At 38.1% G+C, this 17,237-nt stretch overlaps 1 protein-coding gene across 3 annotated transcripts in view; it reads left to right on the forward strand.

Annotated features, from left to right (window-relative positions):
- LOC124789742 (regulator of MON1-CCZ1 complex) overlaps positions 1–17,237 on the forward strand; it is a 100,649-nt gene that overhangs the window by 60,879 nt on the left and 22,533 nt on the right. For all 3 annotated transcript variants that reach the window (XM_047257195.1, XM_047257196.1, XM_047257197.1), the window contains exons 12-13: positions 2,789–2,967; positions 12,717–12,856. In XM_047257195.1, coding sequence (XP_047113151.1) covers positions 2,789–2,967; positions 12,717–12,856 — 319 coding nt within the window. The remainder of the gene's footprint in view (positions 1–2,788; positions 2,968–12,716; positions 12,857–17,237) is intronic.

The raw sequence follows: 17,237 nt of genomic DNA on the forward strand, positions 1-17,237 counted from the left end.
ATCATGAAAGAAGGTTGTATACATGGAAGAACCCTGGAGATACTAAAAGGTATCAGATAGATTATATAATGGTAAGACAGAGATTTAGGAACCAGGTTTTAAATTGTAAGACATTTCCAGGGGCAGATGTGGACTCTGACCACAATCTATTGGTTATGACCTGTAGATTAAAACTGAAGAAACTGCAAAAAGGTGGGAATTTAAGGAGATGGGACCTGGATAAACTAAAAGAACCAGAGGTTGTACAGAGATTCAGGGAGAGCATAAGGGAGCAATTGACAGGAATGGGGGAAGGAATGGGGGAAATAAATACAGTAGAAGAAGAATGGGTAGCTTTGAGGGATGAAGTAGTGAAGGCAGCAGAGGATCAAGTAGGTAAAAAGACGAGGGCTAGTAGAAATCCTTGGGTAACAGAAGAAATATTGAATTTAATTGATGAAAGGAGAAAATATAAAAATGCAGTAAGTGAAACAGGCAAAAAGGAATACAAACATCTCAAAAATGAGATCGACAGGAAGTGCAAAATCGCTAAGCAGGCATGGCTAGAGGACAAATATAAGGATGTAGAGGCCTATCTCACTAGGGGTAAGATAGATACCGCCTACAGGAAAATTAAAGAGACCTTTGGAGGTAAGAGAACGACTTGTATGAATATTAAGAGGTCAGATGGAAACCCAGTTCTAAGCAAAGAAGGGAAAGCAGAAAGGTGGAAGGAGTATATAGAGGGTCTATACAAGGGCGATGTACTTGAGGACAATATTATGGAAATGGAAGAGGATGTAGATGAAGATGAAATGGGAGATATGATACTGCGTGAAGAGTTTGACAGAGCACTGAAAGACCTGAGTCGAAACAAGGCCCCCGGAGTAGACAATATTCCATTGGAACTACTGACGGCCGTGGGAGAGCCAGTCCTGACAAAACTCTACCATCTGGTGAGCAAGATGTATGAAACAGGCGAAATACCCTCAGACTTCAAGAAGAATATAATAATTCCAATCCCAAAGAAAGCAGGTGTTGACAGATGTGAAAATTACCGAACTATCAGCTTAATAAGTCACAGCTGCAAAATACTAACACGAATTCTTTACAGATGAATGGAAAAACTAGTAGAAGCCAACCTCGGGGAAGATCAGTTTGGATTCTGTAGAAACACTGGAACACGTGAGGCAATACTAACCTTACGACTTATCTTAGAAGAAAGATTAAGGAAAGGCAAACCTACGTTTCTAGCATTTGTAGACTTAGAGAAAGCTTTTGACAATGTTGACTGGAATACTCTCTTTCAAATTCTAAAGGTGTCAGGGGTAAAATACAGGGAGCGAAAGGCTATTTACAATTTGTACAGAAACCAGATGGCAGTTATAAGAGTCGAGGGACATGAAAGGGAAGCAGTGGTTGGGAAGGGAGTAAGACAGGGTTGTAGCCTCTACCCGATGTTGTTCAATCTGTATATTGAGCAAGCAGTAAAGGGAACAAAAGAAAAATTCGGAGTAGGTATTAAAATTCATGGAGAAGAAATAAAAACTTTGAGGTTCGCCGATGACATTGTAATTCTGTCAGAGACAGCAAAGGACTTGGAAGAGCAGTTGAATGGAATGGACAGTGTCTTGAAAGGAGGATATAAGATGAACATCAACAAAAGCAAAACAAGGATAATGGAATGTAGTCTAATTAAGTCGGGTGATGCTGAGGGAATTAGATTAGGAAATGAGGCACTTAAAGTAGTAAAGGAGTTTTGCTATTTGGGGAGCAAAATAACTGATGATGGTCGAAGTAGAGAGGATATAAAATGTAGGCTGGCAATGGCAAGGAAAGCGTTTCTGAAGAAGAGAAATTTGTTAACATTCAGTATTGATTTAAGTGTCAGGAAGTCATTTCTGAAAGTATTCGTATGGAGTGTAGCCATGTATGGAAGTGAAACATGGACGATAAATAGTTTGGACAAGAAGAGAATAGAAGCTTTCGAAATGTGGTGCTACAGAAGAATGCTGAAGATTAGATGGGTAGATCACATAACTAATGAGGAAGTATTGAATAGGATTGGGGAGAAGAGAAGTTTGTGGCACAACTTGACCAGAAGAAGGGATAGGTTGGTAGGACATGTTCTGAGGCATCAAGGGATCACCAATTTAGTATTGGAGGGCCATGTGGAGGGTAAAAATCGTAGAGGGAGACCAAGAGATGAATACACTAAGCAGATTCAGAAGGATGTAGGTTGCAGTAGGTACTGGGAGATGAAAAAGCTTGCACAGGATAGAGTAGCATGGAGAGCTGCATCAAACCAGTCTCAGGACTGAAGACCACAACAACAACACATCCCGTGTATACTGCCACATTTGTAAACAAACATGGCGTTTACAAATGTGGCAGTATACATGGGATGTGTTACGACAGCAAAAGGAACCTGTGACCACTGGAGGCAGTGCCACAAGTTCCTCCAAAAATCGTAACGCAACACACATACAAATGTAATACTAACTAATGTAAATCCACCCGATGATGGAGGTTTAAACCTTCGAAACGTGTCGTGGAAATAAATAAAACGGTGACTGGTAACAGTGAAATTGTTATTTCATTTAATGTCAGTAACAGTCACGGTAAAGCCTAACCTAAAATTGTTCGCGTTTAAACTTCATTGATGTTTCTAAATACTTTTTGTTTGTGTTTACCTGGAGAGTGTTTCGAGTTTTTTTATTACATTCTGAGGCTTGTCTTTCATGAATATGAGTTTTAAGATGGCATATATTGTAGGGTTAAGTGATTCAGTTTATGCATCCTGTTACAGGAGGTGGCAAATTTGTGGTGTGGGTGTTGTTGGAGTACATCCGTTCTCTGACAGATTATCACATACCAGTGCAACACTATCTTCATGAACTAGTGATTAATTCATTAGTTCACTATAAGGCATATTACCAGTTGCACCAGTTGCTGCAGTACCATGTGGTATCAGATTCCAAACCACTGGTAAGTTATTTCACTGTGACTTCTCAAAAATGCTCCTTCCTTGGTTACATAATTATTTAATCAAAAAAAAAAATTAAAACTGTGTGCCAGACTGGGACTCAAACCCAAACCTTGCCTTTCACAAAACAGTGGGTACTCTACTGGACAGTGAAAGATTCTGTCTGGAATGAAAATATAGTTTAAAATGATATGCAACACTTAGTATCAATTTTTACTGTGCATGTATCATTAAATTATAGAATTGTTCTGCTTGAAAACTACTGGGTTCTATTGTGGGACTTTGGCTATTGTATGAGCCATGCCAGTCTTAAGTTAATTTGTGCTGAGGAAATTGTAGTGGGATTTTAACTTGTACATTCCTCCATGTTAGCTGGCCCACCACAAATGAAGTTGGGTACTCCACTAGAAAAATAAATCTGAAATTATTTAAATTTCATTCTATTGTTTGTTGACTTTAACGTAAATCAGACACCCATGTATTTTATTTACATTTATTAAAATTAATTAATTAATTTAATTAAATGTAGGGCATAATGGGTAGTCTCCCCAAGACCCATAAAATGTAAGCTTCTGTACCCATAAATGTTATGTTATAATTATTAAAAATATCCAGGCTATTCTGCCATGGTTGAATGGCATTTCTTGATGCTTTCTGCATTTTGTTTCCTTCTGTGGAGGACATTTTCAAGGAGGTTCAGTACATTAGTGGCTCACTCTTCACTGAAGTGGAAATTTCATAGAAAGATACATCCACAGAAGGTCAAGAAATCACACATTTCATCTTTCAAATTGAAAGCTGTAGCACAACATGCTTTGCAGTCAAAAAACCACAGGATTCAATTTGATAAGATGCAGGACCTGCCAGACTAGTGCAGGCCTATGGTAGACTGTACAGTGAAAAAATGGGAATTGTCAAACAAGTCATTGGAAACAAGAAGACTCTCCATCTGTCAATGCAGTAAAGTGAAAATAAGCAAGCAACAGGGATGTGAACATTTATTTTTGTTCTGTAACATAGTTTAGACATTTAAAGGTTTTCCTGTGACAGCATCACACTGTCTACATTTTCTGAACATCTCTCATAAGATCGTCTTAATGTGGATTTTTTGTTTTGTTTCAAATGACCTCTTAACTTTGTCACACAAATGTGGAATAATAACTAAATACACTGAAAAGTGATAATAATAATAATAATAATTATTATTATTATTATAACTACTTAGACAATGAACGCATATGATATGTTAAAATCATTGGAACAGAAACTTAGTGCTACGAGCAAAAGGCTAAAGTGATATAAAGAATTTTACTGACATCTAAGGAAATCAACCAGCAATATGAGCTTCCTGATCAACAAGAAATGGTGCATACCTGGTCTTCCAAATGGACACAAGAAGTGAACTATGAGCCAAATAAAACCTGAATTAAAAATGAGAAAGAAAGAATAAAACATCTGCAAGAAATTGAAAGCCACACCGTCAGTAGTAAAGATGTCACTGTGGCAATAACATCAACATTAAACTGGAAAGCAACAAGCCCAGATAACATACCAAATTTGTAGCTTAAATTCAACTTGCACCTACTTCACTAAGCATTTCAGTATTATTGAACAGCCCACTATTATACCAAAATAATACAACAGACTCCTCCAAATATGCAAAACACTGGACCAACATGCTTACACACAATGTGTGAAGTGTTCACATCAAATGTAAAGAAAATGCCATATAGACACAAAGTACTGCCAAAAGAGCAGAAAAATTGTATGAAGAAATCTTTAGGTTGCAAAGAACTGCTTATTACAGTCTGCCATACTAGAGGAGGAAGCAGATTAAAACCATAATGTATTTATCACCCACATTGATTACAAAAAAGCCTTTGATTCCATTCCACATACATGGATTATTTCAGTTCTGTTGATTTATGAGAAAAACGGTTCAGTCATAAGTACTGTCTCATCCATGATGATGAAGCATTGGAAGACACATTTACATCTGAAAGGCAACAACAAAATTATAACAGCAACAAATTAAATATTTTATGGGGACAGCTTCAGACTCTTATGGTTCTGTTTAGCCCTCAATCCTCGTCTACATATGAATGAATATTCCGCAAGCTACTGTACTGTACATTGTGAGGATACATCATACCAATGTTATGGATTTTCTCGTATTCCATTCGCATGTCGAGAGAGGGGAAAAATATCTATCTAAATGCCTCTCATGATCCAGATGCAATACATATGTTGGCATCAGCATAATGATTGCATAGTCCTCTTCAACTAGAGGTTCTCTAAACCATGAGAAATATGTTTCCTTTCTTACACAGAGTCCCACATAAGTTGCTTGAGCGTCTCTGTTATATTTCCATATGGGCAGTAATGACCTTTAATGATCTTAGCAGCATTTGTCTGTATTGATTCGAAGTCTGTTCTCATACCTGTTTGATAAGGTCTGAAAACACTGGAACAACATTCTAGGATTGGTTGCACTAGTCTCTTATATGTGATTTCCTTTACAGCTGCACTGCACTGTCCCATAACTGTACTAAAAAATCTAAGTACTCCATTTGTCACCCTTAATACTAATTCTATGTGACCATCCCATTTCATATTGTTTGTTGTTGTTGTTGTTGTTGTTGTTGTTGTTGTGGTCTTCAGTCCTGAGACTGATTTGATGCAGCTCTCCATGCTACTCTATCCTGTGCAAGCTTCTTCATCTCCCAGTACCTACCGCAACCTACATCCTTCTGAATCTGCTTAGTGTATTCATCTCTTGGTCTCCCTCTACGATTTTTACCTTCCACTCTGCCCTCCAATACTAAATTGATGATCCCTTGATTCTCAGAACATGTCCTTCCAACCGATCCCTTCTTCTAGTCAAGTTGTGCCACAAATTTCTCTTCTCCTAAACCCTATTCAATACTTCCTCATTAGTTATGTGATCTACCCATTTTGTTATTACCCACAAATTCTTATATGATATATTATGCTACAGGTGTTCACTAATCTTGTAATTAGATACTGTTGTGTGTGTAATTAGATACTGTTTCTCTTTATGATAGGTACTATTTTACTTTTATCCACAGTTAATTGGAGCTGCCATTCAGTAAACAAATTATAAATTTTGTCCAAGTCTTTCTGCAATCCCTTGTGATCACCAAACAACAATACTTTCCTGTACATAACTACATCATCAGCAGTCAATCTTATAGTGCTGCTGAACCTATTTGATAAATCATTTGTATGTGTTGAAAACATTAGAGATCCTATTGCACTTCTTTGGGGCACACACAATGTCACATGTAGTTGATGATGTGGTACAGTGTTGAATGTTTTGTGGACATCTAAGAAGACACAATCTATCTCTTCACCTGCGTATGTTATTTACAGGATGTCAGAGTGAATAAAGCAAGCTGTGTTTCACATAAGTGTTGTTTTCTGAATCAATGCTGATTCTTTGAGTGAATCTTATTTTCCTCCAAGAATGTCATGTGAGAGCTTCAATATGCTCTAGGATACTAGGACAGAGGGACATAGTGATATTGACTTATAAACATGTGCATCCAGTCTATTACGTTTTCTGTAAACAGGAGTGAAGTGTGCGCTTTTCCAGTGACACAGGACTACTCACTGCATATAAGTGATTCTCAGTAATAAATACGAACTATGAAACGAGCTAATTCTGTGGTATCTGCAAAGTAAAACCTAATTGGAATGCTGTCAGTGACTGGTGCGTTGTTTGCTTTGAGTAGTTTTCATTTTTTTTTCATATTGTTAGAATTCATTTTTGTGTGTGTATGGTGGCCAGACATAGGTACAACAGTAGTCTCTTGCATGAATACATTTCGAAACGCAAAATTTAAAATTTTGCTTTCTTCCTGCTGTCTCCAGTTTCGAAACCAGATAAATCCATGAGAGATTTAATGGAAGGTTTGGACCAATTCATTGACTTTACATATGACCAAAATTTTCTAGGACTTTCTGACAAAGCTTTTTCCAGGACCTGACTGTGAAAATTATTGTGAGCTTCACGTACGGCTCCCTTTACAGATGCAGAAGTTGCTATTAACCTTTCTTTGTCAATGTCCCTTCAATTTCTGTTGTAGACAGAGTGCACTAGATGCTGTTTTCACAACATTCTGTGAATTATAACGTTAAATCAGGGTGGATCTTTCTGTATCTTTTATTACTTAGCCTGGATCATACTTATTCATACCATGGTTTATAACGTCTCTCAAATTGAATCACAGTTTTTCTGTATTTGGCAGATATGGACTAAATGTTAACAGTTCATCTTTTACATATGAGGCCTGTTCAAAAAATTCCAGAACACTCATAGTTTTGAGCCAGTTGTACGTTTGAGAGAAATGTGGTTGGCGTCCCTGCATATGCCTGTGTTTAATGTGTAATTACTGGAAGTTTCACTGTTTTATGTGTGTTAGTTATACTTCAGTGTTTTATAAAGTAGAATATTTTGTCATATGTTTGTGAATTTTGAGATGCAGAGTTAGAGGAGCAATGTGCCTGCATTAAATTTTGTGTGAAACTCTTACAGAGAGACACCAAATGATGCAGGAAGCCTACTGTGATGAGTGCTTAAGCCGTACTCGGTGTTATGAATTGTTCACATGGTTTAAAAAAGGCCAGATGGAAGTTAAAGATGACCCGCTTTTGGGATACCCTTTGACATCTACCAATGATGCTCATGTCAGAAACATCAACGAAATTGTGTGTGCCAATCGAAGACTGACTGACTGAGAGATTGCAGGAGAATGTAGCATTTCAGTTGGATCATGTCATGAAATCCTGACACAGCATCTTGGAATGCAGTGTGTTGCTGCCAAGTTCGTCCCATGACTCATGAGTCAAGACCAGAAGGACCTCTGCCTTGCAATCTGTGAAGAGCTTTTGGATTATGCAAATGAGAACGAAGTGTTCGTTAAGAGGATCGTAACTGGTGATGAGATGTGGGTCTGTGGTTATGATGTCGAGACCAAGGTTCAATCTTCACAGTGGGTCAGGAAAGGTTCTCAAAGACCAAAACAAGCTCATCAGGTCAAGTCAAATGTCAAAGGCATGCTGGTAGCTTTCTTTGACTTTCAAGGATTAGTTCATCAAGAATTCATGCCAATAGGACAAACTGTTACTCGATAATACTATCAGCGTGTGTTGCGACATCTGCAAGAAAATGTAAGAAGGAAATGGTCTGAAATGTGGTGAGACAATTGATGGCTCTTGCATCACAATAATGCACCTGCACATTCATCACTGTCGGTGCATGACTATTGCGCAAAAAATGAAATCACTGTTCTGCCTCATCCTCCATACTCTCCAGACAGGCCCCCTGCAGACGTTTTTCTATTTCCAAACCCCGTTGAAAGGGCAAAGATTTGTGATGATAGATGGGATAAAAGAAAATTTGCAGACGGCACTTTGCGCGATCCAGCAAGAGGCTGCTTCTGGAAGTGGACACGGCATTGGAAGTGATGTATCAATTATAGAGGAGAGTATTTCAAAGGAGAACATGCACAGTAAGTAAAAGGTAAGCATAGAAAAATTTTGTGGACAGCGTTCCAGAATTTTTTAAACAGACCTCGTATGTTGATAATGACACTTGACCAGTTTGACCAAACACACATACTGTACTGGACTTCTTGATGATCTTTTTACCTATGATAACCATTGTTCCTGTAATAGCATCATGGTTACTAATTCTTTCTCATTAGTGACCCTGTTGAAAATATCAGGCCTGTTTGTAAGTAGGAAATCTTGAATATTTCTTCTGCATGTGGGGTTTTCAGACTTGTTTGAGGCAGTTGTTAGACAAAATTTTCAGTATTACTTTAAAAATGTTTATCCTGCCAGGTGATAATGTATGCATAGTTTGTCCAATTAATACTGGACAGATTAAAGTCACCAAGCTATGGGGTCTGAGATAATGAAACTATGAATGAACATAACATCTGTAAGTGTTTAGTACTCCTTCAGATAACTGTAAAGCAAACCATCATCAGTACATACATTAGCAGAGTTTCCTCAGTTTTGGAATCCAGACTCAGTGCCTCTGGAAAATCCAGGGTGGAATAATGACAGTATTATGAAAATGATAGACTGCTACAGATTGCTACTCACTAAATAGTGAAAAATGTTGATTCACAGACAGACACAACAAAAAGACGGTTAAACAAGTGAGCTTTTGGCCAAAAGGCCTTCTTCTGAATTAGACCCCCCTCTCCCCTCCTCCCCCCCCCCCCCTCTCTCTCTCTCTCTCTCTCTCTCTCTCTCTCTCTCTCTCTCTCTCTCTCGCTCTCTCTCTGACTGGTCATGGGCATGTTAGATGTTAGTTGTGTTTGCATGAATGTGTTTGTGTAAGTTGTTGTCTAATTCAGAAGAAGACATTTTGGCTGAAAGCTTCCTTGTTTAGCAGTCTTTTTGTTTCATCTGTTTGTGACTCAACACCTCCATTGTATGTTGGGTATCAATTTATTCTTTTCATAATATTGTCATCTCAGCACCATTAGTAAATATGCAGTTCTAGTGCCAACTTACACTTTAAGTTCCATTAACTGGACAAAACCAGCCTTGAAGAAATACAGAGGAAAACACAGGATATTTCATGTCATTTGGTATTTGTCACTCTGTTAAAAGGCTGACTTTCCTACATGAGAAAGGAAGGCAGGGAGCTTATAGATTTTGAGCAACTGCACAAAAAGCACAATGAATAAGTGTTTTCACAGCAGCAGCTTGTCAGTCTATGAAGCAGTAGTATCCACAGACATTAATTACACAAAAATAAATCTAGCAGAAACATGTGGCTGAGAAAAGAACTGCATGAGAAACATGTGAATGACCTCAGTCATGATAATGTCATTTTGTAAACACCAAACAAATAGTTCATGCATGCAGGTTTGCATGCAAAAGCTGAGGGGTTTCTGACAGCAATACTAGGTAAGGTCATTGTGATGAAGAACTTCTAGAAGTCACTGAAGTAATCCACCAGAAGTTGGGACAGAATTACCTGTTAATGAAAGACTTCCTTCCCTACCACAGATGTGATCCTCTCACTGTTGTAGAAAATGAAAAATTCAAAATTTACTGGATCTGGAACATAATCACAGATAAAACAATTCATTATAATCAAGCTGACTTCATGCTTATCAGTGAAGTCTCTTCCTCATAGACATCTCTGTTCGCATAATTTGCAATGAGAAGATGGTCAGATATGTAAAGCTAGCAGACATAAAAGCTGTGTGGAAACAGAAGTCTGTACACATCACCCCTGCAGTAGGACCAGCTACTGGCAGAGCCTACAGGATCTAAAATTTCATCCTCCACTCTGTTTTTATTTATGTATTTATTTGTCGACAGATAATATGATGATGATGATAAAGGATTTATCATAGTGCTAAGAAAATAAATAGCTCAAATATGCAGACACATTTAATATATGACAATAGAACAGGTGGTTGACTGTGGCCTTGCTGAAGGAACCATCCTGGCATTTACCTGACATAATTTAGGAAAACTGCAGAAAACCTAAACCAGCAACATCAGACAGACAAAGCTCCATCCTTCCAAATATGAAGTCAGTGTAATAACAACTGCATTCAGTTGATCTCAATACTATAGTTTGTGCTAGATAACTTATACCACAATAAAAATAGTTTTGCACTGTTGGCAACTGCAGAGAGCAGTTTTACAAAATACCTGCAGAATAGTATGTTGGTTTGTGGAGAATACAGCTAACTAGGAGAAAACTTGTTATTTGGGCCAATATTATATCAATATCATGTACAATGAACAACTTTAGGAAAAGGGCAGATTGCTGCTCAACGTAAAGATGGCACTTGAGTTGCAGACAGGTACAACGAAAAGACTGTTACACATTTAGCTTCTGGCCAAAGTGTCCTTCAGAACAGAAAACACACACACACACACACACACACACACACACACATATATGTGTTTGTTTCATCTATAAATAAGGTAGCTAATAAATAACAATCTAAATTGGTGTTAAACATTTAAGCTGACATTTGCATGTAGAAGGTATGTGACCCAACATATAAATGATCCACTATGCATCAAATAAAAGTCTGAGATAGCAAATGGAAAGAGAGGAATTATGCCTAGGCTAAGAAGGTTGCAAGAAAATTCTCACAGAATGCAGAAGATATTGATACTGCAAAGTAACAACAAAATGGGAACTCAAAAATAAGCTGAAACAAACCTTGGCACAGAAATGTGTGTATGATCAGCTTTAGTCTGCGTTTGTGGCTGGTCTCTGGCTTAAAAGGCCAAAAATAAGAGTGGAGTCAGAAGTTATATTAGTTGCTGGACAATATCACATCTTGCGCTTGAAGAACTGCAGAAAAGTTGTAATGAAAAGAACTTAGGACATACCCGGACAACAGCCCAAGTAATATCTGTCTGCCCTATCTTGGAGAAATATCAATACTTATTGGAAACTCGAGTACCAGATATCTCCCACAGATATCTCCTAAAACAGTCTTCACAATTGGTTGAAACATTATCACGTATGATCAGCAAATACATACTGACCTAATGTAGCAATCTAGGCATCATTGTGTGTGTATGTCACCCAAATAAAACACTACATCTCTTAATTAACATCTCAATCCTGTGTGGTAAGAATATTAATGATAATTTGACTTGCATGAAATTTATCTGAACATTGAGGTCAGTCAAATGTGAAGTGTAAAAACTTGTCATCCCCTTTACCGCTGGTGCCGTGGGACCACGTAACTTGCAGAGTGCTCAGTCCAGAATCTCTGACCGAGCGGGGTGGTTCAGTGGTTAGCACACTGGACTCGCATTCGGGAGGATGACGGTTCAATCCCGGGTCCGGCCATCCTGATTTAGGTTTTCTGTGATTTCCCTCAATCGCTCCAGGCAAATGCCGGGATGGTTCCTTTGAAAGGGCATGGCCAACTTCCTTCCCTGTCCTTCCCTAATCCGATGAGACCAATGACCTCGCTGTCTGGTCTCCTGCCCAACAACAACCCAACCCCAGAATCTCTGGATGAAATACGAGATACAGTACTGTTTGGAGCTACCTATACCTCCCGTGATGTATTATAAAATCACTGTAGTCACCAGGCCTACAGCTGAGGAACCTGGACATAACCTGCAGCAAACTTGAAAATATCTGACATGCAATCTCTGTTGTGAAAAGGATGATGATGATGATGATGATGATGGAATAATAATAATGAATAATTTTCTTCTTGTTGTTCTTCTTCTGCCTTTTCCCATGGCTTATGGGGTTGGCATATTACTTTGGTTTTGGCAAGGTTGGTTCTAGTTGTGGCTGGATGCCCTTCCTGACAATGCCACTTTTACCTCAGGATATAATTTTGTGTACCCCATACTTGTGTGTCTAGAGTATATCTCATGTTCTTCAAGTGTGAGAACATTTTCTTAATTTTTTGTTGTGGGTACCTGATGCAGAATTTTGGTACCAACCCAGTATTTACCTTGTTGGATGTGAGAAACTGCCTAAAAACCACTTCCAGGCTGGCTGGCACACCAACACCCATTGTTAACCCGTTGAGTGTATTCTCTCTAGGGCTGGCGCACCTCCGGGTCCCGGAAGCGGGTGCTTAATAACAATAAATAACTTGTCTGTAAATGTAGCATGTTGTGTTTTCACTTTGCATATTCCAGAAATTTGTTTTCTTTATCATGTCCTTTGCTTTTTTGTTATAATTACTTCACTTTCCTATAGGCATGCCTGTTGCTGTCACTGGAAAACCTATACCCAGCTGCTCATCAACTAGCACTGGATATGCTGAAGCGTCTTTCAACAGCCAATGAAGAAATAATTGAGGTTCTTCTCTCAAAGCAGCAGATATTGTCAGCACTGAGGTATGCATTAACATGAATAACTAAAATTAAATTTGCACAGCTACAACTTAATAAGCGATTGAAGATACAGTGTCATAAAAAAAAGTAGAAATTGTATGAGTATTGTTTAACAGAGAGAATATCTTATATGCATGTGCTGCAATTACAACTGAAAGCAAATATATAAATTGTTGATCATTCCAAAACATATTGCTGCAGAAGGTTGAAATGATGGGGGCTGTGGTAAATGTTTTTGTGAGGTCTGTTAAAGGTTTTAAATAGTTTTGATCACATTACTTACTATTAGTTTGAGTATACTGTTAGTAGTAAGCACATGTTTACTGTTGTAAGTGGAATAGTGAATCACTAAAAAAAAGATGGATATCATAAAAAATAGAAAAATTTGCACATATATTTCAAAATAGGGTGCTGCAAACTTTCCCTCTTCAAACTTCAGTGGCCTTGAACACGTCTTACTTAATAGCCACACAAAAGTGGTGTTCCTTGTTCGAAGAGGGTATGCTAAATGATGACCTTGACAGAAAGTCTTCACTTGAGATGCCAAGGATAGGTCAACAGCCAGTTCTCCTTGTAATACCCTTCATGCTGTGACCCTGTTACCAGTGAACCTAGATATTTAAAATTATGTTACTATTCGTAACATCACTTCCCAAGCAAAATACATTGAAAGTTCCCAGTCAGCCATTCGTCAACCCATCTGATGTGAAAGTAGAAGACAGCAAAAAAGAAAGCTGAAGTTTTCAATGTCACATTTATCACACAGGATGATCATGTTTACCACACAAACTCTCAAAGGATGACGTAGGAATAAACATCCCTGGTGTTTTGAAAGGCAGTTGAAACAGTTGAATAAATGCTTCATGGAGTTCTTGCCATGCCAGATTCGTTAATCTTGAGTTTTCAGTGACTCATCGTTGTCAGGAGATATCTCCTGTATCGAAAGCTGGACACTGACAAGTCTGACATGTCAGACCTCCATTAAAGATTTATTCAAGAATGTTGCCATCAACAGCTATGTCTGAAAATTGAAACAGTTGATTGAGAACCAACAAGGAGCCAGGTCTTGGAACCCAATTCAGTTTTTCAATTTACCTTCTGGCATTGGCTCTTTCTTAGTTTAAATTTATTATGTATCTCTAACATAATGAACAGTTATCAGTAAAGTGGAGAAAAAGGCAAATTACTCCCATGTAGCAGAGGGGCAAATGAATGGATGAACACAATGGTAGACTAGTGTCTTCAATGTTGGTGTGTTGGAGGATACTGCAGCGTATACTATAAATTTTCGTAGAGAGGGAAATGTTTCTGTCTGCAAATGAACATGGATTTAAAAAGCCTCATTCATGCAAAACATGACTCACTTTTTTCACATCTAATAACAGGAAGATTCCATATCCGAAGATTTCCAAGAGTTTTTGACACTGTACCACATTGCAGACTATTAACAAAAGCCGGGGCGTACCAAATAGAACATTTTGTTTTGGCAAAAATCAACAGTATATATGAATTCAAAAAAAAAAAAAAGTGCAACACTATGCAACCATTTTCAGTTTCAAACCATTATTATGGCAGCTATGAAAAATACAAAAATAGATCAGATGGGGCAATGAAAATAGAAGATGAAATCCACAGACAAAGTACTAACAACAAATACATGTGAAAAATGTTACAGATGTACCATGGGCCATACAGGTCTTGAGGTAAAGTTAATGAGAAATACATGAATTGCCATTTAAGATGTATAGACATTAGAGAAATTGGTTGTGACAAATGTAACTACACATAAATTAACGTGAGGACGGAGTGGAACAGCGACAGCAAGCGACGTGTAAGCAGAAAGCAGAACAAGTAAAGGACCTTCAGAGTTAAAGAAGAATAACATGCAAAATCAAAGGATGTTGTTGTTAAACAATTAAGTGATTTTCAAATCACACTATCTACCTAAGTACAGTTCTAATAGTAATTAATGTTCCACAATGATAAGAACAAAATAAAATGTAAAATTACAAGTAATTAAGATTTAAAGAAACCTAACCACATGTGGAAAAATGAAATAATGTTGTTACATAGATTCAGAATGGTCATAAAAAAACAGTAGGAAGATTACATACTTTTGGCATCACTTGGGAACATACAGAATAAATACAGAGCATGTAGATGAAGTGCACCTAAATTGTATGAATACAGCAGAATGCTAAATAATCTGAGAACACCATCTAACAGAAATCTGACAATGAATGAGATAAGAACGTAAACCTCTAACAAGTTGGTTAGAAAAATAATACTTCAGACAGATAAGTAAAAAACAAGAATAAAATCAAGCTAGGAATTTTCTGAAGAACATACTTGGAACGTAGACCTAAAATCATTGGACTCTGAAGGTCCTTGACTTGAAATTGGAGTGAGGAAGAATAGAAGACAGAACTTCGTCACTTTTAAGAGACACATATCGTTGGAAGTGCAGGTGTGATAGTGCCACTGCTCTTCACAATACAGGGTGTATCAAAAAGAATCATCTGATTTGGCACTTCTTGTTGTTGTTGTTGTTGTTGTGGTCTTCAGTCCTGAGACTGGTTTGATGCAGCTCTCCATGCTACTCTATCCTGTGCAAGCTTTTTCATCTCCCAGTACCTACTGCAACCTACATCCTTCTGAATCTGCTTAGTGTATTCATCTCTTGGTCTCCCTCTACGATTTTTACCCTCCACACTGTCCTCCAATACTAAATTGGTGATCCCTTGATGCCTCAGAATATGTCCTACCAACCGATCCCTTCTTCTGGTCAAGTTGTGCCACAAACTTCTCTTCTCCCCAATCCTATTCAATACTTCCTCATTAGTTATGTGATCTACCCATCTAATCTTCAGCATTCTTCTGTAGCACCACATTTCGAAAGCTTCTATTCTCTTCTTGTCCAAACTATTTATCGTCCATGTTTCACTTCCATACATGGCTACACTCCATACGAATACTTTCAGAAATGACTTCCTGACACTTAAATCAATACTGGATGTTAACAAATTTCTCTTCTTCAAAAACGCTTTCCTTGCCATTGCCAGCCTACATTTTATATCCTCTCTACTTCGACCATCGTCAGTTATTTTGCTCCCCAAATAGCAAAACTCCTTTACTACTCTAAGTGCCTCATTTCCTAATCTAATTCCCTCAGCATCACCCGACTTAATTAGACTACATTCCATTATCCTTGTTTTGCTTTTGTTGATGTTCATCTTATATCCTCCTTTCAAGACACTGTCCATTCCATTCAACTGCTCTTCCAAGTCCTTTGCTGTCTCTGACAGAATTACAATGTCATCGGCGAACCTCAAAGTTTTTATTTCTTCTCCATGAATTTTAATACCTACTCCGAATTTTTCTTTTGTTTCCTTTACTGCTTGCTCAATATACAGATTGAACAACATCGGGGAGAGGCTACAACCCTGTCTTACTCCCTTCCCAACCACTGCTTCCCTTTCATGTCCCTCGACTCTTATAACTGCCATCTGGTTTCTGTACAAATTGTAAATAGCCTTTCGCTCCCTGTATTTTACCCCTGCCACCTTTAGAATTTGAAAGAGAGTATTCCAGTCAACATTGTCAAAAGCTTTCTCTAAGTCTACAAATGCTAGAAACGTAGGTTTGCCTTTCCTTAATCTTTCTTCTAAGATAAGTCGTAGGGTCAGTATTGCCTCACGTGTTCCAGTGTTTCTACAGAATCCAAACTGATCTTCCCCGAGGTTGGCTTCTGCTAGTTTTTCCATTCGTCTGTAAAGAATTTGTGTTAGTATTTTGCAGCTGTGACTTATTAAGCTGATAGTTCGGTAATTTTCACATCTGTCAACACCTGCTTTCTTTGGGATTGGAATTATTATATTCTTCTTGAAGTCTGAGGGTATTTCGCCTGTTTCATACATCTTGCTCACCAGATGGTAGAGTTTTGTCAGGACTGGCTCTCCCACGGCCGTCAGTAGTTCCAACGGAATATTGTCGACTCCGGGGGCCTTGTTTCGACTCAGGTCTTTCAGTGCTCTGTCAAACTCTTCACGCAGTATCATATCTCCCATTTCATCTTCATCTACATCCTCTTCCATTTCCATAATATTATCCTCAAGTACATCGCCCTTGTATAGACCCTCTATATACTCCTTCCACCTTTCTGCTTTCCCTTCTTTGCTTAGAACTGGGTTTCCATCTGAGCTCTTGATACTCATACAAGTCGTTCTCTTATCTCCAAAGGTCTCTTTAATTTTCCTATAGGCGGTATCTATCTTACCCCTAGTGAGATAGGCCTCTACATCCTTACATTTGTCCTCTAGCCATCCCTGCTTAGCCATTTTGCACTTCCTGTCGATCTCATTTTTGAGACGTTTGTATTCCTTTT

The sequence above is a fragment of the Schistocerca piceifrons genome, chromosome 3, assembly GCF_021461385.2.
Source record: "Schistocerca piceifrons isolate TAMUIC-IGC-003096 chromosome 3, iqSchPice1.1, whole genome shotgun sequence".
In the NCBI taxonomy this organism is placed as follows: domain Eukaryota; kingdom Metazoa; phylum Arthropoda; class Insecta; order Orthoptera; family Acrididae; genus Schistocerca; species Schistocerca piceifrons.